The sequence below is a fragment of the Rhamphochromis sp. 'chilingali' genome (genome assembly GCF_963969265.1).
Source record: "Rhamphochromis sp. 'chilingali' genome assembly, chromosome: 16".
Taxonomy (NCBI): domain Eukaryota; kingdom Metazoa; phylum Chordata; class Actinopteri; order Cichliformes; family Cichlidae; genus Rhamphochromis; species Rhamphochromis sp. 'chilingali'.
The window spans coordinates 29464370-29491767 of record NC_137943.1 but is presented as its reverse complement, the minus strand read 5'-3'; the positions used below and the strand labels follow the sequence as shown (position 1 = coordinate 29491767).

The following is a 27398-nucleotide window of genomic DNA, read 5'->3' as shown; positions in this document are numbered from 1 at the left end:
TTACCTTCATTGATGAAACATGGCAGTTTCCTGAATAATGTACATGTGCTTTGTTTATTTTATTTTATTTATTTTTTTACTTATTTCAGTTATTTCAACAACGATTCTAAGAAACCAGGATTTTTTTTTTTTTTTTCCACCATCGTGAAAGGGAAAATGGTATCTCATGACCCTCAGTCAGGGAAATACCCAGTCACAATCACAGTGCTATTAAAAAACATCAGGGTTTCATTGCTGTGGTTTACAATAAAACATTGTCCAGCTCCTGCTGAACAGCTGAATATTTTATTTATATTACTTATTTATTTTTTTACAGTGTCATCTTTAAGCTTAAATTAAATGACAATGACTAATTGAAATTTTACACTTTAAAACCAAATGATATCTTATAATATCTTATAATAACCTTATAATATCCATCCATCTTTCCATTTTATTAACCGCTTATCCAGTTTACAATCACAAGGGCACTGAAGCCTATCCTAGCTGTCATAGAGTGAGAGGTGGAGAACACCTTGGACAGGTCGCCAATCTACTGCTTGGCTAACTCAGAGAGGCAGACAATCGCTCACCCTCACATTCACAACAATGGTCAAATTAGAGTCACCAGTTTAGTTAATGTTCATGTGTCTTGACTGAGAGGAAGCTGGAGTAACTGGAAGAACCCGCACAGGCACAAAAGATGCAAACTCCACACAGAAACACCCTATCCTGTGTTCAGATCTGCTGGTCGTTTATCAAAATGTGGGGTGTAATCTTTGCTTAAGCCTAATCAACTGCCTAAACTTCATCAAACAGCAGCAAAAATAACCACAGTAAAAGACAGAAAATCTCTCTCCGCAACACCAGCAGCATCTGACAAAACATCAGTATTTGATGAGAACATGTAGGTCAGAGGGGAGGAGCCTAGAGATTGGTTTGTAGAATGAGGAAGTTCAGGAAAATGTATGGAAGAAGAGGCTGATGAAAAGAAGTGGAGTAGTGAAAGAAGAAGAAAGCTGACAAGAGTACAAACAGCTGTGGGATAAGGTGGTGAATGAAAAGGACGAGGTATTGTGTAAGTGGTCCGAGGATGCGCACAAAGGATGTGTCACAGGTTAGAGAGATTAAAGATGGAAACTGACAAGAAAAGAGAAGAAGGATAAGGAGTGTTTTGAGGGGATAATGAATAAAGAATTACAGGCTGCATTGTGAAGAGATGGTGGAGCTGGGAGTGTAAGTAAAGGATTAGTATAAAAAAATGGGACGGTGGTTAGTCCATATGAAAGACATTGAGAGACAAAGAGGTCAACAGGCGAGATGACGGTGAAGTTTCTAAATAGAGTGTTTCGCTGTTTTGGAAATGAAGTGGATGAAGAGATGAAATGGGCTAGTATGCTTGCAGTTCTGAAGAATAAGGGTTATGTGCAGAGCTGTAGTAAATATACAAATAATAAGCCATAGTGGGGGAGTTAGTTGTGGAAAGTATTGGAAGCTAGGCTAGGATTAGTGAGATGCAGCCAAGAAGTGGGCTACAGATGCAGTGCTTGCTTTGACTTTGAGAGTACTGCTAGACAAACAGTCTTTGAGGACTTGGAGAAAGCATATGATAAAGTGCTGTGACAGGAGGTGTGGTACTGGGTAAAGAAGTCAGGAGTGTGTGACATTGGTTTATTATATGTATGAGTGTCGTGGGACTATAGTGAGGTGTGTGACAGATGGTTTTTAGGTGGAGGTGGGAATACGCCAAGGGTTGGCTCCGAGCCCTTTTCTGTTTGCAGTTTTGATAGACAGGCTGACAGGGAAGATCAGGCGAGGGTCTCTGTGGATATTTGCAGATGACATTGTGATTTGTAGTGAGATTGGGGTGACTTGCCTGGAAAGTTCAGGGAATGCTGTGGAGACAAGGTGTAATAAAATACAGCAGAAGAAGGGCAGAATAGTTGTGCATGAGTAAGAAGAAGGAATGTGGGATCACGAGGATGCAAGGAGTAGAGGGTTCAAAGAAAGTTAAAAGTTTGGGAGATGTACCGGGTCCGAATCCCGGATAAGCCCCCATATGTCTATGAAACAGCTGGGAAAGACAGACGGGTTTGGGAAGGTATATCACAGGGGCAACTCAGGTTAGTTGGTAAGACAGGCAAGATGGAGCAGCCAAGCAAAAGGAAAAAAAGGAATGCCAAAAAGGTTGTTTATGGATGTGGCGAGAGAGAGTGCAGGCGGTAGGCGTAATAAAGAGCAGGACAAAATGGAAATAGATATTCAGCTGTGGCGTCGCCTAATAGAAGAGGAAGATATTGTTGTTCTTATTATACATATATCTTTATATTAACACATAAACATATGGCTTCACTTTTAATAGCGCTCTCAACACTTTCTATATGTCACTCCTCCATCTTTTCACACTCACCTACATGCTGAAATCCACTTTAATGAAGCCACACTCCCCACCATTAGAGTGATTTATTAGGCTGTTATTGGTCTTTTATTAAATCCTGATGAATGGCTCTGAATTCCTGGAAGCACTTTGCATTAAAATAGAAAAATGTCAAGTTGTCAAAAAATATCAACAGGCGTCAATACAGTAGAAAACAGTTGTGCTCAGTCTTCAAAAGCTTGACTCTGTTGTCATAACACAAACACAAGTTCTGTTCTCGCTTTACAATCTGCGTCACTAACATGTACTTTGCCACCGATGCTATTTCAGTCATGCTTGGCAGTGTTATGAGTGCATCGTGCTGCCAACGATTTTTTATTGTCTCCACTCCGGCATGTACTGGTGCGGAAAAAATAATCAGAAGACTAAAACTAGAAACTAAATCAGATTTGAACACTGACTGGAAACATTAAAGTCTATCGGGATCTTTGGATTGTAATACAAACTGTTGAGATGAGAGTCTTGTGTCTCCTCGCTCTCTGCCAGACCGACTCAGCTGCTCATTTGCTGATCTCTTACTGTGTTTTTATGTCACTCAATCACTCGTTCTGCTCGCTCTCGCTAACACTCGCTCACCCCATCGTCCTTTGTGTTTACATTGCAGGATCCATTTCTGCATGCAATTATGTTCAAGCAGGTGTGTGTAGTGCAAATTTAGTAACTGGTGAAACTGTAGGAACAATTACTTTACGTAGGCTCGAGGGTGTTTTTTGAGGCCCTTTCCCAAAAGGGTGTTTCAGTTATTTATTTTGCTAACCCCCTGGAAGTCTAATAGTTTTAATTTTTATAGACCTGTTGCTCCTCTTGCTGTTTTTAATGGTTGCTGAATTGAAAAATAAACTTGTTTTGCATTAAAACTGGTGTTTCGGCGCACTACACTATTGCTACATGCTAAAATTAAAACTTAACCACTTAACCACATTTTTGCTGTTGTACGTTTTTTTTTTTTTTTTAACCTCCTAAGACCCGAACTCTTCCACGGCATGCATTTTTAATTTCTCTTTGATATTTTGGCATATTGGGGCCCGATGAATGTAAAAACAAAGAATTACCAGATTTTTTTTTTTTTACCTTATTTTTGTTTTTAAGAAAAATAAGAGCCACATATGAGGATATTTGTTTAAAAATTTGATAGAACAGTAGCAGTATAATGTCCTCGTAAGTGGATATCAGGCCCTTGTAGAGCAAAATGTAGTATTTTGGTCTAAATAACCCAAAATGTGATGTCCACATATGTGGACACCAGGTCCTAGGATGTTAAATTTAAATTGTTCACCATGAGCATTCATTGTGCACACAGTGCTAGAAACCCCAAGTGCAAGACTGGCATGTGTACATTTAATTTAAAACATACTTTACTGCTATTGTTATTTTTAAAATCTTCTCCAGGGACACTGACCTTAATCTAAGCAACTGCTGAAGAGATTAAATTGCACAGAGCAGCTCATCAGCGAGTATGACAAACGCTGATGTTGAGGGAAACTAAACTCTTGTTTGCAAAGAGCAGAAGATTGCAAAAGTGTTTTCTTTAAGCATACAGTTGTTCAGAATTATGCTGCAGTGAGTAATTAGCCCCTCTTATAAGTGTCTAATAATCACATTTTTATCTTTATTTAACCAAGGATGATGTGCTGAACAAGCAAGCTCTCATTAATTATAGGCAGCTCCACCTGGGACTGTTCTGCTGTTTACCACTGAGAGACTCCTGCAGGCCCAGGATATTAGAAAGGTCATGAGGTTTGAGCTATGACTTTTATTCTTCATGCATGTTTTGTAACTGTTATGCACTAGATGGTAAAATCCAAAGGGCACATTCTCTGCTCCTCCAAAGGACTCAGTCGATACTCTTAACTCCTTCATGAGCTTTTGGAGAAAAGAAAAATGGAGTTTGTGTTCTTGTCGTAAGTTTAAGATATTCTCATTAGTCTCAATGTCTAGTGCAATGATGAAAGTAATTTTGTTGGAGAACTCCAGTGCAAAGGACTAAACATGAATGCATTAATCACAGGAGGCCAGCAGTGCAGCACTAATGTTTTCTGTCTTGTGGTCAACTTGTGATTGACAGTTTAGTCAGTGCAGTGCGTCTATTATTGTAATTAAAGTGTTGTTTATCCTGAATGTTGTTACTGTAACCACGATTTGAATAGAACAAAAATGCTATAGCTAATGGCCCCTGAAATTCCACACTCTGTCCTCGTGTGCCATGACCCTGCGCTTTGTTTTAGGCCTATTGTTGCTCTTTCGTTGTCAACATTGCCTTATTCTCATTCAAAGTATTTATTTTCCTACAAGTTTGGACATGTTCTCTGGGGATTCCATGACAGGCATTGTGGGAACTGTAGGACGTCATGCTTCACTAGATAAGACCTTTTAAAAACGTGATCACAAACTCCTGTAATGGACTTGAGTTTAATCTGAGACAGCAGTGAAGTTTCACTATATGTTGAATACTATTATACATTAGCATAGATCCATAGATATTAGTATATACTACTAACACAAAAATTAGGGTATAATATATCAACAGACAAAAGAACAACAAAAAACCACTCCAGATAACGCAGTTCTCTCCCCTGTCAGCTCTCTTTTCACAGAACAAGTTCAGTCTTTGTCAGTGTTATTTCCATCCACCCAAATCACCCTCATTAATAACGAAAATAGACTAAATATGCAATAGACGTGTCCCCAATATACTTGTAACTATTTTCAGAGGAAAGACGTGTAATTTAACAATTCAAGTATCTAATATATTTCATGAACGTATCTGGAGCAAACTATTAAATGTGGGATGTAGGTCGCCAACAAAGGACCGAATAAACCTCCCTCCAATACTTTTCTCCTCGTGACTACGTGTCAGATGTGGATTCTCGTTGGCTCATATGGTCGCTGTCCACACCTCACCTTACACCAGACCCACATGCCAGCCTGAGTTTGCGTGCGCATTTATCCCCGCGAGCACGCGTTGGGAGCGCAAAGAGGGCGCACCGGTGTCAGTTTGCTCCAGCCCCTTTGTAGCGGTCGGTCGCTGGTGGCTGCGCGCAAGGCGTCTAGAAGCAGAAATTTGGGGAGTGGAAATTCCGCTGTTACTTTCACGTCTTCCTGACATTTCTGCTGCGGCGGTCAGTCAGTCGCTGAGAGCGGAGAGAGGCGGAGAAAGAGCTGAGCTGAAATAAGGAGTGAAGATCTGGAGAGCGGCGCTCCGATGTTCCCCGCGGCTGGGTTTCCTCTGAATACCGTTTAACTAGTGATTTCTCTTTTTCCATTTCCCACTTGGAAGTATGTCTGTCGCTCCCGTTTGGTGTCAGGAGTGAGAAGTCTGAGCAAGAGTCGCAAGCTCACGGCTGCCACTTTTGACGATCGGATTTTTCCTTTTGATTCTTCGTCTTTTTTTCTGCATTTGGATTATTTTTTTTCCAGGAGATGCCAAGTTGTTCCCTGACAGACGCAGGGCTCTGCTGCTGAAGCTCACAGGATGCTGGGGACTCTACAACAACCAGATTTCTTACTTTGAGACAAATCTCTGTTATTTTTCCTGTGTGGACGTAAACTCTGGACGTTTACCCACCCGTTTGCCTTTATTTTTTTATTTTTTATTTTTATGTTCTTTATTTTTTCATTTTAACAAATGTCTGTCTTGTGCTATCTAATAAGGATGCGTAGTGGGTTGCTATTGTTCCTTTTCGCCCAAGTCTTCTTGGTTGCTTCGTTGACACAGACTGGTAGGTGTTGACGGGTTGAATGAATACATGTGGCTTGACAACAGGCAGTTTAGCTGAACGTTGATCCGTTTTACATCGTTTTGCACCATTGTTGCCTCTCACCTGTTATGCTTCGGCTCTCCCTTTGAGAGCACGTCCGCGGGGCTTCAAGTTAGACCACGCAAATACCGTTTTCAGTAGAATTCCTCCAACAGATGGAGGGGAAACGGCAATAAGCCACAAAATACACGGAAACCGGATTATACTAATGTATAATATAGCGACAGAGGCGCAAATTACCTTGCAGCTGCAAACTAATACACACAGTCACTGAGGCACAACAATTCACTGTAATAAGTTTCCTTATTATAATAGAAAAATTAAACAATTTGTCTTTGAGGTCTGTTGGCTTCATCCATTCAGAGACGCATTTTGGAGCTTGGCGCTTGTTGTCATTGAAGCATGATCTCGGCTACAAGCAATTCATCAAATCGTTCAGAGAGAAAATTAAATTTAATCATCCTGCCTGATTGCTGGCAAAGCAGCCCACCTCACCTTCATGGGCGTAATCACACCTTATGGTGCGGATGCAAAGGAACCTCACTTTATCCAACACCTTTTCTAAAAAAGTGTACGAGTGTAAAGTTTTAGAGAATTCTAGTGTGTGAATTTATAGTTCCAACGTGTGCCTGGCTTCTTGGCGCAAAAAAAAGTGTAATTTCTTTTTTTAATTTCTGCTCTAGCGGTGGATATTTGGATTTATGTGCCCAAGCTGGAGTTGTTAGTGTCCTCCTCACTCCCACCCCTGCGGTTGCACTTAAATCTTTTACACCAGAATGCGCAATCAGTCAACATTACAGTGCAGACCAGTGCCCAGAAAGTCAATTTATCTCCTCTAACTGAACAACTTTCTTGCTTTTTTTGCGGTGTAGATAAATGCGGGGGGAGCATAGAGATGCACGCCGCGGACTACCTGACCTCCCCGGGCTATCCCAGCGCCTACCCACCGTCCCAGCAGTGCGTATGGGTGATTACCGCCCCTGAAGCGGGTCAGAAGATCCTCATCAACTTCAATCCGCATTTTGATCTGGAGGACAGAGACTGCAAGTAAGAGTTCACTCCTCTCGCTCTTCTCTCTCTGCCTCTCCCACCCTTCTTTGCTCTCTCTCCTCAATTCTGCCTGGATACAGTGTGAAACTGTGCCACCTATTGGTCAAGGAGATAGTTGTACATCTGTTCCCAGGAAACGGGGGTGCAGGGATGAGATATGGCGCTGAAGGTGCTGGCAATTACTTCAGAGGAAATGGGCTTTGATGGGTTTAGTAATTCATACATGATAAGGAGGCAGGCTGGACGGGCTTTTAGCATGATTTTAGGGGGGAGCAAACTCTGCAAAACTGGCTGCATCCGCTTTTGATTAATGAAGTTCACTTTGCTCATTGCTGAAATGGAGAAAGTGTGTTTACTTTTCATTTGGAAGTAGAGTTTACCTGTTTGTACTTGAAGAAGAAACGCTTTGTGTGCCTTTTTGTATGCAGCGTTGGAATAATGATCAAATTTGATTTTTAAAATGGGTGGAAGGGCTGCTGTGTTGGTTTTTCTGAGGAAGATGTTGAAAGATAAACACAAGTCAGTTAATGCTTTTATCTGTACTCATGCTTCCTCTCCTGCTTTTTCTTGCGCTATTTATGAATCACAGTAACAAAAGAATACGCCAGTGCATCCTGATATCTAACAAACCATTTATTTCTTTAGGAAAGTTCCAGTTTTTGAGTTGCTGTGAAACTTTTGTGCTTTTCTTTGTCTTCCATCATAGTTAAGGAAATATATTCGAGTTTGGGAGCACTGGTCAGACAAAACAACGTAAGTGACGGGATGTTGTTTCCTGAGAACTTGTATTTTATATTTTTTATTTGTTTGTTTGTTTTTTGTTTTCCTTTTTGTGAAAATGATCAGCAAAAGATAAATAAAGGTCTATTCAGCCTTATCGCTGTCACTGGAGGCAGTTTGGGTTATCGACTTTTTGAAAAAACATTCTTATAATGATACACGCACGCTGGAATCATTCATGTGTGCGTCTCATGGTGCTTTCCTTTGAATTACTGTTCAGAACCTGTGAGCAAGCACCCATGCAGACACCCTTAAGCCACCCTCTGTGACATAGAAACACACACTCAATTGTGCACGGCCGCACCACAACCCATGTGTTGCCGTTGTCCATAAATAAGCTTGTTTTTATGTCGGCTCCTCTGCCTTTTTTAAAAGCTCCATAAATGGCTCCTGTGTAAATCACGACTAGCTGTCCAGCGCTGTCTCACAGATGGGGTCCACCAATACTATTGGATCATGTTTCAGCACCAAGGGACTAATAAACCATTAGCGCTCGGGACAGATAGTGGATATCGTGTGTCTTTCGGGGGAATATACACCATCCACTGTGCTGAAAGCAAACAAGCTGAAAAGAATCTCCTTTGGAAGCTAATTCTGCAGTGACCCTATTTTGTGTGATAACCCAGGGAGCAGTATAAGCATGCAATAATGCTGCTTAAGTACTTAATGAAATGTAATAAATCATGGCGATAAAATTTTCGACAGTGGCTGGCTGGCACTGCAGTAGATCTCGAACTGAACGTTATTGTCTCCCTAAATGACTTTTCCACAGGTTAATGTGCTGAAATAAGGCAGTTGTAAAATAAAATATTACAGTTTAATCAGGTTTTATCATGAGCAAATGGTTTTAATATTAACTAGAGACCATCTGGCTTCTGGTGTCGGGCAAAGCACCAACAGAGTGTGTTCAGGTTTTACGAAGATCACGTTTTTTATGTCCAAAAGGTGGAAAAGTGTGAAACCAGGAGGGAAATGGAAGCATGAGGTGTATTGATCATGTTGCTCTTCAGTGTTATGGGATTGTTCATTTTAGCCACACGTGCCTGATTCCATGTCTCGCAGTCAAGAGAGCCAACGTTTCCACATTCTGATTGACGCGCCTGTGCCCGCTGAACAGCCTGACCACCCTGCAGCCACCTCAACATGTCATTTGGCTGTTTACTTAGGGGCCTCTCTGCTTTCCTTGATTGGTTTCATTATTTGTTGTGTGAGTTTATGTTGGATGATGATGGGGTGCAGCTCGTAGCTCTCTGACTTGGCAGGAGCGGTGTTGTTTTTGGGAACGAGTCAAATCTTCGAAATATGCCCGTCGAGGGGGGCCTTAAGCCTTTGGCAGCGCTGCGGTCCCACTTAAAAATTTCCTGAGATGATATCTTAGTTTTATTTCACTGGATGGATGGCACAGCGTCAGCTCCGGAGTATGATACGGCAGTTGGCGGGGGAATGAGTGGAAACAGGAACAGAATATAATGTTTTACTGTGAACCAAATGTCTGAAAAGTTGAGCGTTAATCTCTGTTGATAGACGAAGGCGGATGAGGCATTACACACCTGTTGTAGAACACCTGGGACAGCTACTGCTCACCTGAACGCCCTGTAGGTGCCATACATCACCCAGAAACAGTTTAGATTGTTCATAAAATCATGTTTAAGCTAAAAACGTGAAAATGTATAAACCTGGAAGTATTTCAGACTATCACTTTAAGACTCTGTTTTACAGTAGTGAGTAATATGCCATTAGAAATTAAACTAAAAGCTGTAACAACAGCAATTTAACACCTTTTATCAGCCCAGTCAATAGCTGTCATCAGCTGTTATCAGTCCAATACATATGGTCAGTAGCTCTGAGCTAGCAGGCTTAGTTTGCTCTTATAATCGATTGTATTCAACGATTAGTAGATAAAAAGACACGTTATACAAGAGACCTCAGGCAGGACGCAGTGAATATGGAATTTATACAATGGTAAATATGGTGAGCTAACAAACAGAGCTTTGTAACATGTGCTTTATGATGTGAAAGGAAGCAATTTACACAAACAGTACTGTTTTTCTCACCTTAGTCTATTAGCTTTGCTGCCTTAATGCATCCAAGTGCTTTTGTTGCCAAAGCCTACCAAAGTGCTCCGACGCCTGACCAAGTAGTTTGTTTGCATAAACCTAATCCTTTTGGTGCCTGATCCTAACTTAGCGAGTGAAATATAATTGAAATCAACATTTTTTTAAAAAGCCCCCTAACCGAAAAGACAGGTCTCAAACTCATGACTCAGTTTAAACTTGAATTGATTATGTTTCTGCAGACTGTTTATAAGCTGGCAACACAATTCACATTACCTTTACTCAGCAGAAAGACGATCTAGAAGCAGGCAGCTTACAACAAGTACCAACAGCTACGAAAACTGATCATTGATTTAGGTCTCGTAACACACAACAATAGTAAATGTATTTTGGCTAATAAACTCATTAATTTGAAATAGTGCAAATTGCCAATTTCATCTTCAAAGAAGCCAAGATGATGCATTTGAATGGTCTGCTATGTCTAATCAATAGTCCAGAGAGCAAATTGAGTTAACTATTAGAGGAAACAGGAAATCATCCAGTCTGAGAAGCTAAAAAGAACAAAAACGTGTTTTTTCATCTTTTTTTTGTCTGATTAATGGCATAAATTAAACTATTGTCACTTACTTGTCTGCTAATCAACCAGTGTTTCAGTTTCCAAAGCACTACAATCATCAGTAACCTTCACAGCACCTTCACAGTGCTGGTTTGAAGTGTCTCGCTAACACACATTTGGAAATCCTACAAGGAAAATCAAGCCAGTGGCATTTAGGTTACAGTTTCTCAAATATCCCTGATTTTAAGATACTCTCCAAATTGAAATTCATTGTTGGAATGACAATCCCACCTCCTCCGTCATAGCATGTAGCCGCTTGCCCATTTCTCCCAGTCCCATAATTAAATTATTGGACCAAAACAGAACAAACATGTTCCACTGCTGTGAAGCATGTCTGCAGTTAACTAGCCAAGCAGAGAAACCATAGCAGTGCTGTTCCATGAGCGAACGCCGGCTACATTTCCGACATCTGTGTCACAAAATATCTTCCCCGTGCAGCCTCATAACCCAGGGTTTGTAATTATGATCCCTAATTACAGCATATGTAAAAATATATGTTTGTGAGCCCTGTTTTCTACAGGGGTGATTCATGAAGAAAGAAATCTGGGAGGAGCTGTGCACTAGATTTAGATGATCCATCAGTGTGGAAACAATGTAGCTTTATCTGAAAAATAACACAAGTGTAACAAACACCATTATAAGCTGCTGTTATTTTAAAAGAAATAAAAATGGAAGCATCTTTTTTGTGGACTTTGAGGTCAAATAGATGGATCTGTGGTTCACGAGGCCATCGTAAGCTTCAGAAAAACAGTCAGTCTGTGGAAGTAAAAGGTCGTTGTTGGAATTATCACCCAACCTCTCAAGTGACAAATTCTGTGCTCGGTGAACAGACGAGAAGCAGTAACACTTTTTTTTCAGACACATTAAGATCCGACGGCTCTTCCTCTGTAGCCAATCTGGAGCCGCACCAGAACAAGACTTGTCTCACGTCCACGTCTGAAATAGCGTGGCCGACAAAGTGAATCCCCGCGGAGCGTGGTAAAATAGAGCAGAAGCATGGGTAAGGAACATGCGTCGGTGGCCGGATAATTTGGGACATCTTTTTAGGAGTTGGCTGAACTGTTGCCTCCTACATGAGGCTGAACTGGCACAGCGTGCACCTCACACATACACAGCACACACACAAACACAGGCAGCCTAAACTTTCTGTCACTTACATTAAGCCTCATGTTCAGACGTCGATGCACGCTGCTACAGTACGCACAAACCACACATCCTCAAGCGCACATTCATACTGATGCATTAAAGGTAACTTCAAAAGGAAATCTGCCATTTCTATCTCCTTTCAGCGATGGATATTGTCTTTGAGCAATTTTGTTGTTCGGCTCTCATCTTTCTTTCATGTAGATAAATGTCCATAAAGAAAAATCACGCGCATAAAATGAAATAAATGATAGATTAAAGGGAAAATGTGAACCTAAAAACCTGGATAAGCATAAAAAGTGGGAAGGTTAAAGGCAACATACTGGAGCTCTAATTCAGTTTTGATCATTCGGATAGCAAGTAAGTGAATATCGTTTGGAAGGACAGAGTACTGAACGTGACTCACTGAATACAAAAAAGCACTGAGGCGATTCAGAGGCCTCTTTGTGAAACAACAGTTTCAAAGATTTGTTGAGTTTTGCTTCTGTCACCAACATTTTTTTTTGGTTACCAGCCACATCAAAGAAGAGACAAAGAAGAGGTCTGTCGTGGATTTCATAGCCCAATTTGGCTCAAATACATCTCCAGTTATATGAAAGGGACTCACATGACTCTTTGCAGTTCTGTGAAAAAGTATGACAATGCAGTGCAGTAACTTGAAGTGATTGTTTACTGTATGATTTTTTTGGGGGGGCCCATTTTGCTTTACAACTTTTCTTCAGGCCATTGTACTTTGTGGGCATTTGTTTATGCACGGCTCTCTCTGAGGTCTGGACTTCGACTGGGCCACTTCTTCACCTTAATTCTTTTCTTTCTCAGCCGTTCTGTTGTAGATTTGCTGCTGTGGTTGGGATCACTGTCCCAACCACAGCAGCATAGGATGTGCTGCAGTATCAGCCAAGTTTTAGCTGTTGGACAGACATCCTCACATTTGATTCTAAAATACTTTGGTATGCAGAGGACTTCATGGTTGATTAAGTAACAGCAAAGTGCCAGGTCCTATGGCTGGGGGGGGGAAGCCCAAATCATCACCCGTCCACCACCATGCTTGATAATGAGGTGTTTGTGCTGATTTGCTGTCTTTCGTTTTTGCCAAATATGGTGCTGCACATTAAGGCCAAACATCTCTAATTTGGTCTCATCTGTCCAAAGGACATTGTTCCAGCAGTCTTATGTTCAGATGCAGCTTTGCAAAACTGAGCTGTGCTGCAAGGTTGTTTTTAGAGAGAAGAGGCTTTTACCTGGCAACCTTTCCAAACAAGCCCTACTTGTTCAGTCTTTTTGTAATTGCACTGTCACAACATTTAACAGTCAACATCATAACTGAGGCCTCTAGTTTGAGAGGAAGCCCTTGGATTTTTTTTTTTTTTTTTTTTGCAGTTTCCCTGAGCGCTGAATGGTCTGACTTTAGAGTGAATTTGATGAGAGATCCACTCCTGGGAAGATTATGGCATGTGTCACAATAAACCTGAATACTCCAGACCAGCAAACTGCTAAAACTTCTGCTTTTATAGAGGTGCCCATACTTGATGATGATCAATTAATCGAATGCATTTCATTAGCAGCACCTGGCAGCTACTTGGCCTCTTAATTCTGGTTGAAGCAGGAAGGTGCAAATAAAGAGAATTCAGATTTGGGATTTTGTGAAGTTCAGCTAGTCGCTGTTTCAGTTGGTGAACAGTTATAAACAGTCTTAACAATGCTGACCTTAGAGAGAACAGAGAGAACCAGAAAATCCAAAACAGAGGAAGCTATCAAAGCTGTGTCACATGACCTCAAGGCTTTCCAGCACCACCAGTTTAATAAACACACAAGTGGATTTCAGTGTGATTCATATGTGGAAAAACACTGGGGTTCTTTGTTTTAGAACTGGGTTACACTCCACATCACATGCACCCTGCTGCCAAGTTTTTATCATCATGTAGATTTTTTTTAAAAGTGATTTACTACAAGTTCGTTGTATCGGTCTGCATTAACATGGGTTAAAAAAAGTAAATGAGTGTAAAATACACAAGTGAAAACTCTCCTTTCGGTGATGGAGATGAAACAGGGTATAGGGTCAGTTTGAGTAAAAGTAGGCACGGCTAAGAAGATAATTAGAGTAGTTAATCACAGCTGCAATTTGTGGACTGCCTCGTGATAATAAATAACATTATAAGGATATCTATGTTTTTTTTCCCTTTTCTCTACCCAGCAACACATTTAAATTTGATGCAGCTTGACATTTCAGGAACATACAGCGAACTCGTCATCGTACAGAGGAGAGGCTGGAGGGGGAGAGGAAAAAGGGAGAAAAATAGAGTTCCTCCAGAGTGTGACGGAAGGACCAGTTGCTCCTTACAGTTTGTCTCGAGGCAAAGCGCTTCATGATAAGTCAGAAAAATGCCCCAGCAGAGACACAGTCACAGGACCGACATCTCGTAGCCCGGAGGTGTCACATGAATGGAAACGTACTGTTAGAGGGCATTTGTGTTGCGTGTGCAATGGTTGGTGGAGCTCGTGTTTTCAAAGTTGATTTCACGTTCTCATTTCTATTATTATTCCCAGTATGTCTCACTTATTTATATATATATTTTGCTGAGGCATGGTTTGATGTGAATAAATGAAGAATGGATCATTGGAAAAGCTTGTTTCTTTTCTATTTTGCAGGAACATTTATTTCAAAAAGGGGAGATCACTTGGAGGAATTGAACATGATTTATTAAGATAGAGAAAATAAAGTATTTGGGGATTAGACTCCGATGGCCCATCATGGCTGAAAGGAATCCCAGCGGTGATAGGATTTAGAATAGGACCCCACGGAGTCGAGACGCTGGTGGTGGTGGAGAAGATGGAGATTATGGGTTGAATAGAGCTCTGGCTGAGGTGTCTGAAGTGGAGATGGGGAGGAAAATGACGGAGAGCACAGATTTAAACCATGCGACGCTGAGGCTGATTGGCTCAAACAGGGTGGACAACTAGATGATCGGACTAGAGTAATGGTGTCGGTATTGATTCAAGATTCTTTATTCGCCACATGCATAGTTATACAAGCATAACACGCAGTGAAATGTAACCTGACTCGCTCCTCGACTTGTGCAAAAGTACATAAAGTGAATTAAATAAGAATAGACAATCTGAACATTTTACAAAATAGACAATATGAACATATTTCAAATTAAAAGAATTTGAAATGTACATTGTGCCGGTGGGTTTAGAGTGTCTAGAAGAGAGTCCTGTCTCAGTCACGTATGGATGATGTGAGAGGGCGGGCGTGTGTGGTGTTGGGGGGGATGTTATGGTTTAGGGCCCGGATGGCTTGGGGATAGAAGCTCCTCTTGAGTCTCTCTGTCCTTGCCCGGATGATGCGGAACCTTCTACCGGATTGCAGAAGTTGGAACAGTTTGTTGCCAGGATGGGACGGGTCCTTCAGGATCTGCGCTGCTCTAGTCCGGCATGGGAAAGCCGTAGCACAAAAGCAGCCAGGAAAGCAGGCAGATCAGTGATTGCAGATCTTCCTTACTGAACTTATGCATAAGCTTCATTTAGTTGACCCCAGTGTTTTAGGCAACAACGAAGAAGAGTCAGCAAAACTAATATAGCTTTAAGGCAAGACCAGTAAGATTTAAGGTAGATCAGACAATATTATTGTCGCTTTGCAACCCACATTTTCACTCCACTTCTTCCTTTACGTGGCGTGTCCTACTTAATCATTGCCATGTCTGTCGTTACTTATACTTGCTCCGTCCTGTAATGAGGTCTTGCCGCTGCTATCTCCTTCTGCATCTTTCCTTTTATATGTATGCACATGGAACGGCTGGGAGGTATGCTCTCCTCCCGTAATGGAGGGTCAGGGAGGCCCCAGGACAGAGCTAGGCAGCCAGATATAAATTACTGCAGATGGAAATAACTATAGAGGTCCTGACTGAAATACGCTTTATTGCAAAATAAAATAAGAGAAGAAAGTGTGATGGGCAGCGACACTGTTACACAGACTGAAGGAGTGTAGGAGAAGCTTGTTTGGGCTTTTTATTAGGTGCTTTGAGGACCTCCACAGGAAACAAACCCTGGTATAAAATAGATGGTAGAATCAAATTAATGGACGCACGCGTTTATGGATGGGCCGATAAAAGGATGGAATTCAGTGTGAGGGGAATAAATGTCAGAATGGATGGATAGATTGACAAATGATTGGCAAGATATGAGTGTTTTTGATGAAAAATTACATATAGGCGACTGAAGGGATAAAATCATTTCTGGGTGACTGAGAGAAGCATGACACGATTAGTGGATAAAAGGGTGTTTACCGAATATATGAATACATTTGAACAAACTTTGTTCCCTCCTCTTCTGAAAGTGTGTGTTTATACCACTTCAAAACACGTCGTCTCGAATGTCATCCTTTGTTTTGTGGCTTTAGACCGAGGCGTCGCTTCACCCGCCCCGCGCTCTGAATTCTCAGCATTCACTCTGACTTTGCCATTTTCAGAGGAAAAATAAAAGCCTCCCTTCCAGATGGTTGTATTTTTCAGCTCCACAGCGACCACACAAAACAGGAAGGCTGAATGTGCTGCTGTCACTCCACGAGTGACTTGTGGCCCAAAAAATCGAGGCGGGAGCCTTCAAAAATAATTTAGCTGTTTGTTTTTGTGTTCTTTTGTGATCTTTAACTTTAAAGCACAAAAGCACAATGAGGATTTAGTCAGCGTCATCATGTTTGCATTCTGAATGAACAGTTGTAGTGTCTTATGTAATATCATTTCCATTTTTTTCAGTAATGCACAAACAAATTTGTGATTTCTCGAGTACATTTGTAGAAATGGCAGGCACACCGGGACTATTTAAACTTGTAAAGCAGACCACCTTAAAGCTGGTGGTTGTTTTTGATTGTAAAGCCAATCTCATAGTGGCCCCTGACAGTCCTCAGCCTCCACTGCAGGATGCATGTGGGTGCAGATGGGGGCAACAAGAGGCCCCGGGAGCAGTGGACTCGCGTGCCTCGGTAGAGTTGCGTGGTAGCTACACAGAGAGTGACGGAGAGCCGAAGCCGACAACCAACACCGTGGTTGCATGCTGAGAGATCCTCAGCGATACAGAGACAAAGACTTAATGTTCCTTCTACAGATCTAACAATAGCTGCAATCATAAAAAACTGCATGCTTTCTCCTTTAAAAAAAATGAGCACTAAGCTTCAATAGAAATAGAAACACACACTGAGGACTGAAGTTTGATCGTTTAATCCTGTGTGGTCAGAAAAAACGTTCAGCTTTTTATAGAAAAGGGAAAATCTGCTTCATAAGAAGAGATGAAGATTAAGCCAAAGGTTAGAGGGTGAAGTGATAAAAGCAAAGAAGGATGAAAAAGAGATCAGAAGGGCACCAATATACTCAGAGAGACAGCGAGTGTCATGCTGGTTGGCACGGTCAGTCTGATCCTGACCTCAGTGACAGACCTCTCACTGTTTCTCTCCACCTCCTCCACCCTCAGGGTGTCCTGTCACTTGTTTGATCCAGTCGCCTCCTGCCATTACTTTCTTTTTCTCTGTCCGTCGTCTTGCTCTCTTCTCCCTGTGAACTCAGTGTGCACTTGCTATGTTTTCATCCCACGTTCTCCCCTGCTCGCCATATGCTCTCCCTCTCTGCTTGATTTGACAAATGATGGCGAACTTTAAACCGTGTGCAACCTGAGCTCTCGGCCCTGTTTGACAAAAAACAAACACAAAACGATAACTGGCCAAATTACAGCCTACCAGCATTTGCTTTTGTCTCAACCACATTATCATAGGAGACGATATTTGCGAAGGTGTAAGAATCGGCTTTTTAAAAAAAGGGTCGTGAGCACCCAGAATAACTGAGATGTAGTGGCCTTAGATAGAAATGTGTGCATACACAACCAGAAAACAGAGTCCTTATCTCTGTTGTTTACCAGATATTGCACGTAACCTCTCAAAGATCTCATATATTCATTAACTGCAAGCCATGAGCAGGGGTAACCTGACAATCTAGGGTGAAACTGAGTTTTCTGTTTTCATGCCTCCTAATTAGGAGCTTAAGATTAAATTTATAAGATTATGAAGGATTTAGAAGTTTTGATAAGCTCATAGGAATCATGCAAACAACTTTAAGGACACCCTGCACTCAAAATAAAGTCATGCAGGGAAAAAAAACAAGGAATACAAGGAAACCTCTACAAAGAGCATAAAGAGACACCTCAATCAAAGAACTCAGAGCTTTGAGTTATTTAACGGTGATTGTTTGGTTGATTGGATCTTTTTGAGGCCTTTAAAAGAAAAAATAAAGATTTCTTTTAGGAAAAACACACCGAAGCACTTTACAATAACTGACAGATAGATTTACAGAGCTGGCTGGTGCGAGGTTTTTAGAATTTATTTAGCTGTGAATGCAATAATTGACATCCACCATTTAGTACGAACAGAGGTTAAACACTGGCGAACAAACAGACTTTCACCAGCTGACTTCTCTCTTTCAGCAGCAAATATTTGTGTAATAGGAGGAAGGGTGAACTCTGAATCCTGCTATTGTTTCTCTTATGTAAGTTAATATTGTTTAGATTTGCCTTTTTTAAACAATTACAGGCCCCGAATTCTGTGAATCAGCTCTCACATATGGAAACACTGATTCACACTGACTGTATCAAGGCAGGCATTAAACAATAGCGCACATACCAGCTAAGCAAACACAAAGTCAAGTGCGTGCACACACACGCGCGCGCAATAAAACTAACAATATGTTGTGAATGTAATCAGAGCCATTGTGGACTCATCAGTGAACTACACACACAGACAGACACTCACACTTTCACACACAAATGAAAACACATGTCAGATTAGATCCTTAACGAGCAGATTAGCAGGGAGAGAGCTTGCAGGGGGGAGAAAGGGGGAACCTAGTCGACAATGTCACACACACACAGCTGCAATCACAGGATTTACAGGACACACTCGCTGATACACTCCAGATGTCCTCAAAGCAACACACACTCACACACTTATACATCAGAGGGCATCAGAGGGCATCCATCAGAGTAAACAGCTGGATTTAACGGTGACGATAAAGCTTCTTTTGAACTCTTTTTTTTTTTTTTTTTTTTTTTACAAAGCTTCTGGCTGTTATCTAATCTTCTGTTCAACTTCAATATATCTGATACACAGTAACCACTAAAATGACAGATGGTAGTGAATAAATGTGTCATAAATTGCTGGATGGGTTGAATAAGTTTGGCGATTTTTATCCGAAGAGGTGTTTAAGTATAAGCATCGCCTTTAGGATTATATTTCATGGGGTGCTGGTTGGATATGGCTTCCTTTAAATCTTAAGAGGCTTTCAGGTTTCAGCTCGGCTTAAGTGATTATTCAGGTTTGTTTTGATACACAAGACTCTTCTCTGAAATGTTGTGTTGCAATCAAAGTTAAAATCTGCTGCTCTGCATTTTTGTACAAATGCAATATACAATCTCTTCATTTTTGCCCTTTACTTCTGGATTATTTGTTCCTGACAGCACATAAGAATCTACTTAAGACAGTTTTTCTGGATTGAAGTCCAGCCAGAGCAGCTTTCACACTTCAGCAAAGGTCTCAGGGAAAACGGGGTCTGGCCCAGCAGTTGGCTGTGGTGTAAAAATGCCCCTGTGTGAACTTTGAAACACCTCTAAAATAGGATTCCCAGACATGTCTTTAGAGAGAGAAAAGAATCCTTGTGATTTGTTTGTTAAATGCATAAAAATCAAAGCGGCCGCACTGCTCCTCATCACCAAATGTAACGACTTCACTCCTCGTGCTTCAGTTTCAAGCCGACTTCTGTGAAAACAAGGACAGGTCAGGCTCGGGATATGAGGGTTAGAGGTCAGTCAAGGGGTCAAACTGTGTTTTGACCCCCTTCAGGGAGGACGAGCAGCTTGAGAGGCTTTTAAATATGCGTAACAGGGAACCAGCCCTCAGTGCAGCCTGAATGGCAGTTCAGTCGCGCGATGGACAACGGCCTTTTTCTTCTTTAGCTTGTAAAGGAATGTGTTGTATCTGTCTGGGTAGAAACATCCAGAGTGACCTCTGAATGAGACACGCAGGCAGAAGATACACATCTTGCGGGCAGATGATAAACAGACGGAAATGTGTGGGAGGCATAAGCAAAAACACACAGATATATGCACGAATTAAAAATTAGACCAATGCATGCATGTATGAATGAATGCATTCATTGTGTTGACCCAGCCCAGCTAACAGACACATTTGGGCCTAATCTGAGCTACGTGCTGCACTTACAGCTCATTTGCAGCCCAAAAGTGTTGAGCTACGTTTGACATGAACAACAGCAAATAGTTTGTGAGCTACAGTGCTGTAACCTACCTGACATTTGGCCAATATAAGGTGAACCCGCGGCTGAGTTAAAGCAGCCAGACCAGAATCGATGCCACCATTCAAGTTCAAATGTGGCCCCAAAGAAAACCAGTGATTTCTCCCAACACTAGTTGCTACTATCTAGAAAAACTTTGAGAATAACTTGATTCTTTACTTTCATGTGAATAAACTTTAGTGCAGTGTGTCTGTGTCTTTCTTAGTTTAACTTTTGCATACATTGCAAAGCACAGTGAGTGGAGGTAGGTGACTCTGCATAATGAGCTGTAAGTAGTTTTGAATTAGACTGATGAATCAAGGAAACTCCCCAGGAAATGCTGCATTAGTCACCAGAGATATTTTATGCTGTTCTTTGCTAACATTTAGTATAGTGCACATTTATGTGAGCAATAACAGGCAGTTGCTGTGTTTAGATGAACAGGTAAGACACGTCGGTTATAACTGCCGAACATTTTTATTATGGGAAATGGCGATTAGTGTTAATTGAATGAGGAGAATGTAGTTCTATTTGGCTCTTTGGAGAATGTGCATCAACTTTTTGGTTGTTGAATGATGAGAAATGTTTCAGCTTTCCAATTAGAACATGCTGTTGTTTTAAAAACTCTAATCCTATTGTTATTCATCTTGCTAAAGTGTTAGCGTGGAGCTCCAGAAACAGTAATCCTCAAATAACACGAGACTCATTTGGGTGTTTATGTTTTTATTACTGAAAAGCCAATTTTGCAAATGGGCTAATCTCCATATAACTTGGTTTATTTTCCAAATGTTAGTCATTAAGTCCCAACACCAGGAGGCAGTTCTGCTCGGTATCATCTTTCTGTCAGATTGAAGACTGTTTCGCAGCCTCTGAGTGTTTGCTCTTTATCTCTCTATCTGCCTCCATGTCTGTCTGTCAGCAAGCGTCCATCGCTGCACACTGAACAATCCCTGCTAGAGTTTCTATATTTGTGTCTGAATAGGGTTGGATAATTAATCTCACATGTTTTTGGAAACTAGAGAGGAGAATGTATAGCGGGGAAAGCCTCTCTGTGAATGCAAATGAACTTGTCGAGTGCTAACGCATGTCAAAGTGCAGTGGAAGTGACAGTGTGTTTATTGCTTTGACCCCGGATCACTTCAGAGAGGTGAGGATTGAGTGTCGGTTGACAAAGGGTCTTTTTCCTCCCAAATCTCTCAGGTACAAAGTGAGAAGTTTGGAGTTTTTCAGGATTCAGACTCAGAAACGCCCTGCTGTGTTTATTGAAGTCTAAAGTTACCCAGGCATACTCAGGATGTAGCAAATTTTATGAAGCTGATTAAACTTTATCTCATTTTCTGCGCTCACAGGAAACACCTGGATTTTTATTACTTGTATAAAACATACAGGCTTTAGCTCATCTTTTTTTTTTTCTCATAAAACAGAAGCACTTCGAGCAACGGAATAACTTTCCGACTCTCCAAAATGTCGACTCTGACGTTCGTTCTTTTCACCTTTTCCACAGTAAACACAGACGAGTTTGCAGCAAATCTCATTTCATCCTTCTGGGTCCCTAAACAGTCTGTCTAAGAAAGCGGAGGGGAAAACGGTGTTCTCTTTCCCCTTTCTGCCGGATTAAGGCTTCCTAAATGAGAACAAATTCCACCTCCTCCTCGCCTCCGTTTTAATTTCCCAGAAGGATTGCGCTGCCGTGGCTTTGTATCTGCACGGCCGAGGTGAAGGATGAGGATATTCATACTTTGGCTGCTTGGCCCAATTTATTTTTTGGGCAAACTTCTTGTGACTGTTTAATCCTATTGGCTTAAATTGGATTTGCTTTAATATGTTTTCTCAGTTTTTGAGATTCATCATCATACCTCAGTTACAGAGTCTCATGAACAATTTGTCATCTAGGACCAAATTTGCATGTAGGTTCAGGGTATTTGATTAGCAGCCATGGCCATTGATCATCTAAGTCTGTTAGATGTGAAATGACTCTTGTGTTGTGATAAGTGTGTCCTTAACTGCTGAATTTGAGAGTTAGGTCATTTTTTCTGATGCTATTCTTAATCTGAAGGCTGGCATAAGCTGCTGGGTCGGGTAGAAGTGATGAATTATGTGACACCACATATTTTACTTGTCACTGTAGACTTGCCAACCGCTTTCTCTAAACCCTTACATGCATAATCTTTGGACCATGTAAAAAAGGATATTCAAGAAGCAATGATACACATTTATCAACACATCTGGTGAAGAACCAGCACAGTCTCACAGCCAGGCAATTTTCTCCTAGCTGGAGTCCTCTGCTGATGCACTGTAACACTGAGAGCAGCTTTTGTCCTGGTTAGCACAGCTTGGCATCACATTTTAACACCTTCAGCACCACTATAGCACCATCTTTCCATGTGCAGTTTTTCTATTGTAGAGTCAGTTAAAGAAGCCCCGTTAGGAAGCTTCGAGCTGAGCATTCATAGCCTAACCAGCTTAGTGACTGTCAAACTGAGGACATTGGGATTGACAAGTTGCTAGCCAATGAGCACTGCCTGGATAATCCTCATTTCTGACTCTAAAGACTTCTGACTCGACTCCAAAGTCTTCTATGCAACCAGAACTCTTTTGGCACCAAAGAAAGCGCTTCAACATTTGCTTCACTTATCACACCCAGAAAGTTCATCGTTTTCTATCAAATATCAGGTTCGAATGAAAGGAAACGGCGAAAACAAATGGGAGAAAAATCTGTCTCTCTGTCGATAGCCGACGACACCGCTATTCTGTCACGGTGAACGGATGGGAGTCGGGCGCAGACTGAAAGTCACAATTAAACAGTTCTTTATTCACAAAAATACCAGGTGCAGAATATATGCAGGTGGGGAGAAGTCGGGGGTGCCAGGATCCACAGGTCCTCTCACACTCATATTCCAAACACAGTTCCACACGCTCCTTCCACACTCGCTCGCTCCGCTGGGGGGAAATCTTCACACAGCCACGCCAAACAACTCACGCTCAGGGTTCCAAAACGCAGGGTTAGAGGTTTACAAGAGACGGAGGTCACAACCAGGAAACAAACTCGCGAAGGAAAGCTTTTCTAATTTTCACAAAGCCGGGATTTTACACTAACGTGTCTAGCACAATCATTCAGCGACAAGAGACTCCAAGTCCCGGCCTTAAGATGTGGCATAGAAAGATTCAAGATCTTTCATTTATCACGTGCATAATTATACAAGTACAACACACAGTGAAATGTGTCCTGATACGCGCCTTGACTGTGCAAAAAGAGAGAGAAAACATTATATACAGTAAGTAAAGAGGACATTATGTGCAGGCAGTGAATGAATTATATACATTAAGATAATTAAATTAAATAAACAATCTGGAAATTTACAGTTCAAATTTGGGAAGCCAGAGGATCAGGCGTGATATGAGAACGTGATAACAACGAGTCTCGTCTTAGCCAGTTATGGTTGATTGGGGAGGGGGCATGTCCTGATTTAACACACGGATGGCCTGAGGGTGCCCAGATGGTGCCAAACCTTCTGCCTGATTGCAGAAGTTGGAACCGTTTATTGCTGGGGTGGAACGGGTCCTTCAATATCTGAGCTGCTCTGGACCAGCATCTCCTGGTGTGAATGTCCTGAAGCGGGGGAAGAGCAGTCCTGCAGCAGCGTTCTGCTGTACGGATCACTCTCTGAAGAGCTTTTTGTCCTTGACACAGCTGTTCCCATACCAGGATGTGATGTTCTGTGTGAGGGTGCTCTCCACAGCGCCTGTATAGAAAGTCCTGAGGATCTCTGGTGAGACCCTGAACTTCCCTAGTTGTCGTAGGTGGTACAGGCGCTGCCTAGCCTTTTTTGGACTAACATGATAGATGCGTGTTTGGAAACAGGTGTGTGGGGAAGGCAGAGCGGCGAGAGAGAAAAACGTTAAAACAAACACATGTCGCCTTGTAGGGCTGACCGGGCAGACACAGGGACCATGACATATTCTTTTTGTTCTACTTACTGTCTTGCATATTTTGTCAGTTTTTCGAACAGAAGCATTAGCTTTGATCGTCCCGGGCATGCCTGGTGGATCAAGGCATTGACGCCAGAGCTCGAGCTTCTCTCTGTGACACTAATGGCTACTGAAAGATTACAGCGTTTGATGCACTGGGTTGAGAATACGTTGGAAGGCCAGTGGTTTGCATGCCTGAAAGGATTTGGTGGCATCTAACAGTCATGTTGCAGTTGTACCGAGTCAGTCTGTGACAGTGGGGCTGTTAAGGAATATATTGTGTCAGTTAGGGAGAACCCAATTTTTAAAAATGGACACGTGTGTTGTGAGTAATTGGATGGCATGAATGCAAGTGAGTATTTATGCAAAATACGTGAGCGTGAGTAGAAGAATGACTAAGAGTATTGTAAGGAGATGAGTTGAGCTGCAGCGAGTGAGTAAGACAGCGAGCAGGAGATGATGTCGATTTCTTGATGAACACGGAGGAGGTGATAAACGCAGAGGGATGGACTGGTGTGTGTTTGTGATGACAGGTGGCATCGTAGTGTGTTTTCTGCTCACGCGCTCAGACACTACACACACGCACGCACACACATGTGCCATCTGTAGCCTCCCAGCAGAGCGACTGGTCAGGCTGAGTTTATCGGTTAAACACAGAAACCACTCATGTATTACAAAATCGGAACATTGTAGCCTTCAGCATCCCCCCGTGTGCGCGTGCGAGTGTGTGCGCATTACTCACAAGGACAAAAATGTCTTCACAGAGTCACACTGTGGGAGCTTGGCTTGCATTTAGGGACGAAAGCTGTTATCAATAAGGAAAGCCATTAAATTAGTTGACTCGGTTTATAGTTGAGGGTCAGACGTGTAATTTAGAGATTCGAGGTCAGTTTAAATCCTGGGAGAAAGTCTGTTTTCTGAAGCAACAAAAACACTTGAGAAAACAATGTTTTAATGGACAGTTTTGAGTTTGTGTATTCAAGAAGCTTGTTATTGACAGATGTTCAGTGGTATGCACAAAATCCGAGAGAATTTGGGGACCACGTTAGAACATTTATGTCCTTCCTCACATATTATTTTTCCAGTCAAGCTTAGACAGCACTGTGTGGTGCCCCCATTGTTGAACCAACAGGGAAGTTCTTCAATTGGCCACTTAACCTCCTAGGACCTGGCGTCCACATATGTGGACGTCATATTTTGGGTTGTCTAGACTAAAATACTAAATTTTGCTCTACAAGGGCCTGATATCCATTTACGAGGACATTATACTGCCACTGTTCTATTGAAATTCTAAATGAATATCCTCATATGTGGCTCTTGGAAACCAAAAACAGGTTAAAAAAAATCTGGTAATTCTTTGTTTTTATATTCATTGGGTCCCAATATGTCCAAATATCAAAGAGAAATTAAAAATGTATGCCACGGAAGAGCTCGGGTCTTAGGAGGTTAAAGTTGGTTTTGCAAATCACACAATCCATTGACTCCCATGTTAAACTGTCCACAGCAGAAACAGTCATTCTCCTTGCTTGGTACAAAAACAATTTTAGCTTCCACAGTTTTGTTCTCACTCCATATGTTTTCTTAATGTACATGTCAATAGTTGAGCTGTATCAATAATTAATAGACTTATTTTTTTTATGATTAGGCGTGTAGCCTGTTTGTTAAGTGGTATTTGGTGGGCAAACGCACTCTCACTCTCAAAGCGTAACGTTTTACGCTAGGTGACAAATCGTCAGTATATTACGGTTCCGGCCACCCAACGTGTCCCTAAATTACGAGTTCAGAAAAATGAGGAACATGAGAACCGTTTGGAATGAATCTACATGTACGTTTATTTTACTTAAATCACTTTGGAAAACACTATCTAACACGATTGAGGTGGTGGTTAAGATTAGGGATAAGGTTAGGGCTGGAATAAATCTATTCGATTTCATCCACAGTCCGGCGTGTAGCATAGGAACGCGGAAGGTCACCTTTCGCGTTCTCGTGGAATGCCTTGGGACGTGACGAATCGTCAGTATATTACGCGTTGGGAGTGCATAACCTGTGCTAATTCAAGTCATACATCTGTATGTGATTTATATGAATGTGCAATATGAATATTACCAAATTATTTGAATTCTATGGTGGAGGAAACTATGGCTGCACCTTGCTAAACAAACTAGCATGCATTAGCTCATAATTTATTCACCTTCTTCAAGTATGCTGACTTTTGGCTCCATAAAGACAAAACAACATCAGCCAAAATGCTAAAATCAATGTGGAACTTCACAAACCAGTGAGCAACATCCATTATTTACACCTAGTTTAACTAGATACACCTAGGAAATGATGCACAGATCAAATGTAGCATTCAAGGTGTGTGCGCCATCGTTTCTGGCGTACAAAAGTCCTAAATGACTCATGAACAGGAAAAAGGATGTAACAGAAGAGAACTTCTGATGTAAAGGCTGCTGACAATTTTGCCTTGTATTCAGTGCAGTTCTTGTTTACAAAGGCAAAGGGAATTTGCATTGACGGATTTTCGGGTAATTATTCAGGATATACAGTTTGGCAGCTTTAGCTGCTTAATACATTAAAAGTAGATTTGTTTGGGTGTGAAAGAAAAAATGTTGCATTATGCAATTTTCTTTAGGCCCGTTGGACGATGATGCATGACAATACCTGTTAAATTTAGAGAATAGGGCATGATACCCTTTTAAAAACAGAGTACTGTCTTAGTGTTATCGACACAATGGCTCTCAGCCTGCTGCTGAGTCCAAAAATATTTTGCTGAGGTTGTTAAAAGGCTAATGAAGGAAATCACTGGATGAGACAGTGCATGAGATGGGTGCTGTCGGAGAAAAGTGGGCATGCCAAAAAGTTTATTACAGTACTTGATCAAACTTTACCACCTGAAAATGACTGAAAGAGAAGCTTTTGGAAGAACCTTTTAATGTCTGGAGAGGAAGGTGGAGCGCAGTGTTTGCACAGAGGGATCCAGACGAAAGGAAAGGGATCTGGTTAAAATAAAGGGATGTCAAAGAAGAAGGTGTGACGGCGCTCTGCAGAAACACTGAGTCATTCCCAGCTTCAGCTTCGCCTTGCAGGAGGTGAATGTAGCAACAGCTCAAAGTTCACTCTGTAAATGCTCCTGTGATATGTTCCAGATGTGCTGTAAGAAGTTAGCCACAGGGGTAATGCAATACAACGCAGCACCATGAGCATGTTAATGAGTTGTAATGCATTTGGAGAGCAGAACAAGGGTGCATGCTTACAATTCAGCACTCCAGTAGCTTGGGAAAG

General features: G+C 41.6%; 1 protein-coding gene across 1 annotated transcript in view; it reads left to right on the top strand.

Moving 5' to 3' along the window:
• The first annotated feature begins 5337 nt into the window (after positions 1 to 5337).
• Positions 5338 to 27398, top strand: part of LOC308412923 (neuropilin-1a-like) — a 98831-nt gene continuing 76770 nt past the window's right edge. Inside the window, exons 1-2 of the mRNA XM_080907622.1 lie at positions 5338 to 6135; positions 7047 to 7221. Of these exons, the coding sequence (XP_080763748.1) occupies positions 6042 to 6135; positions 7047 to 7221 (269 nt within the window). The 5' untranslated portion in view covers positions 5338 to 6041. The remainder of the gene's footprint in view (positions 6136 to 7046; positions 7222 to 27398) is intronic.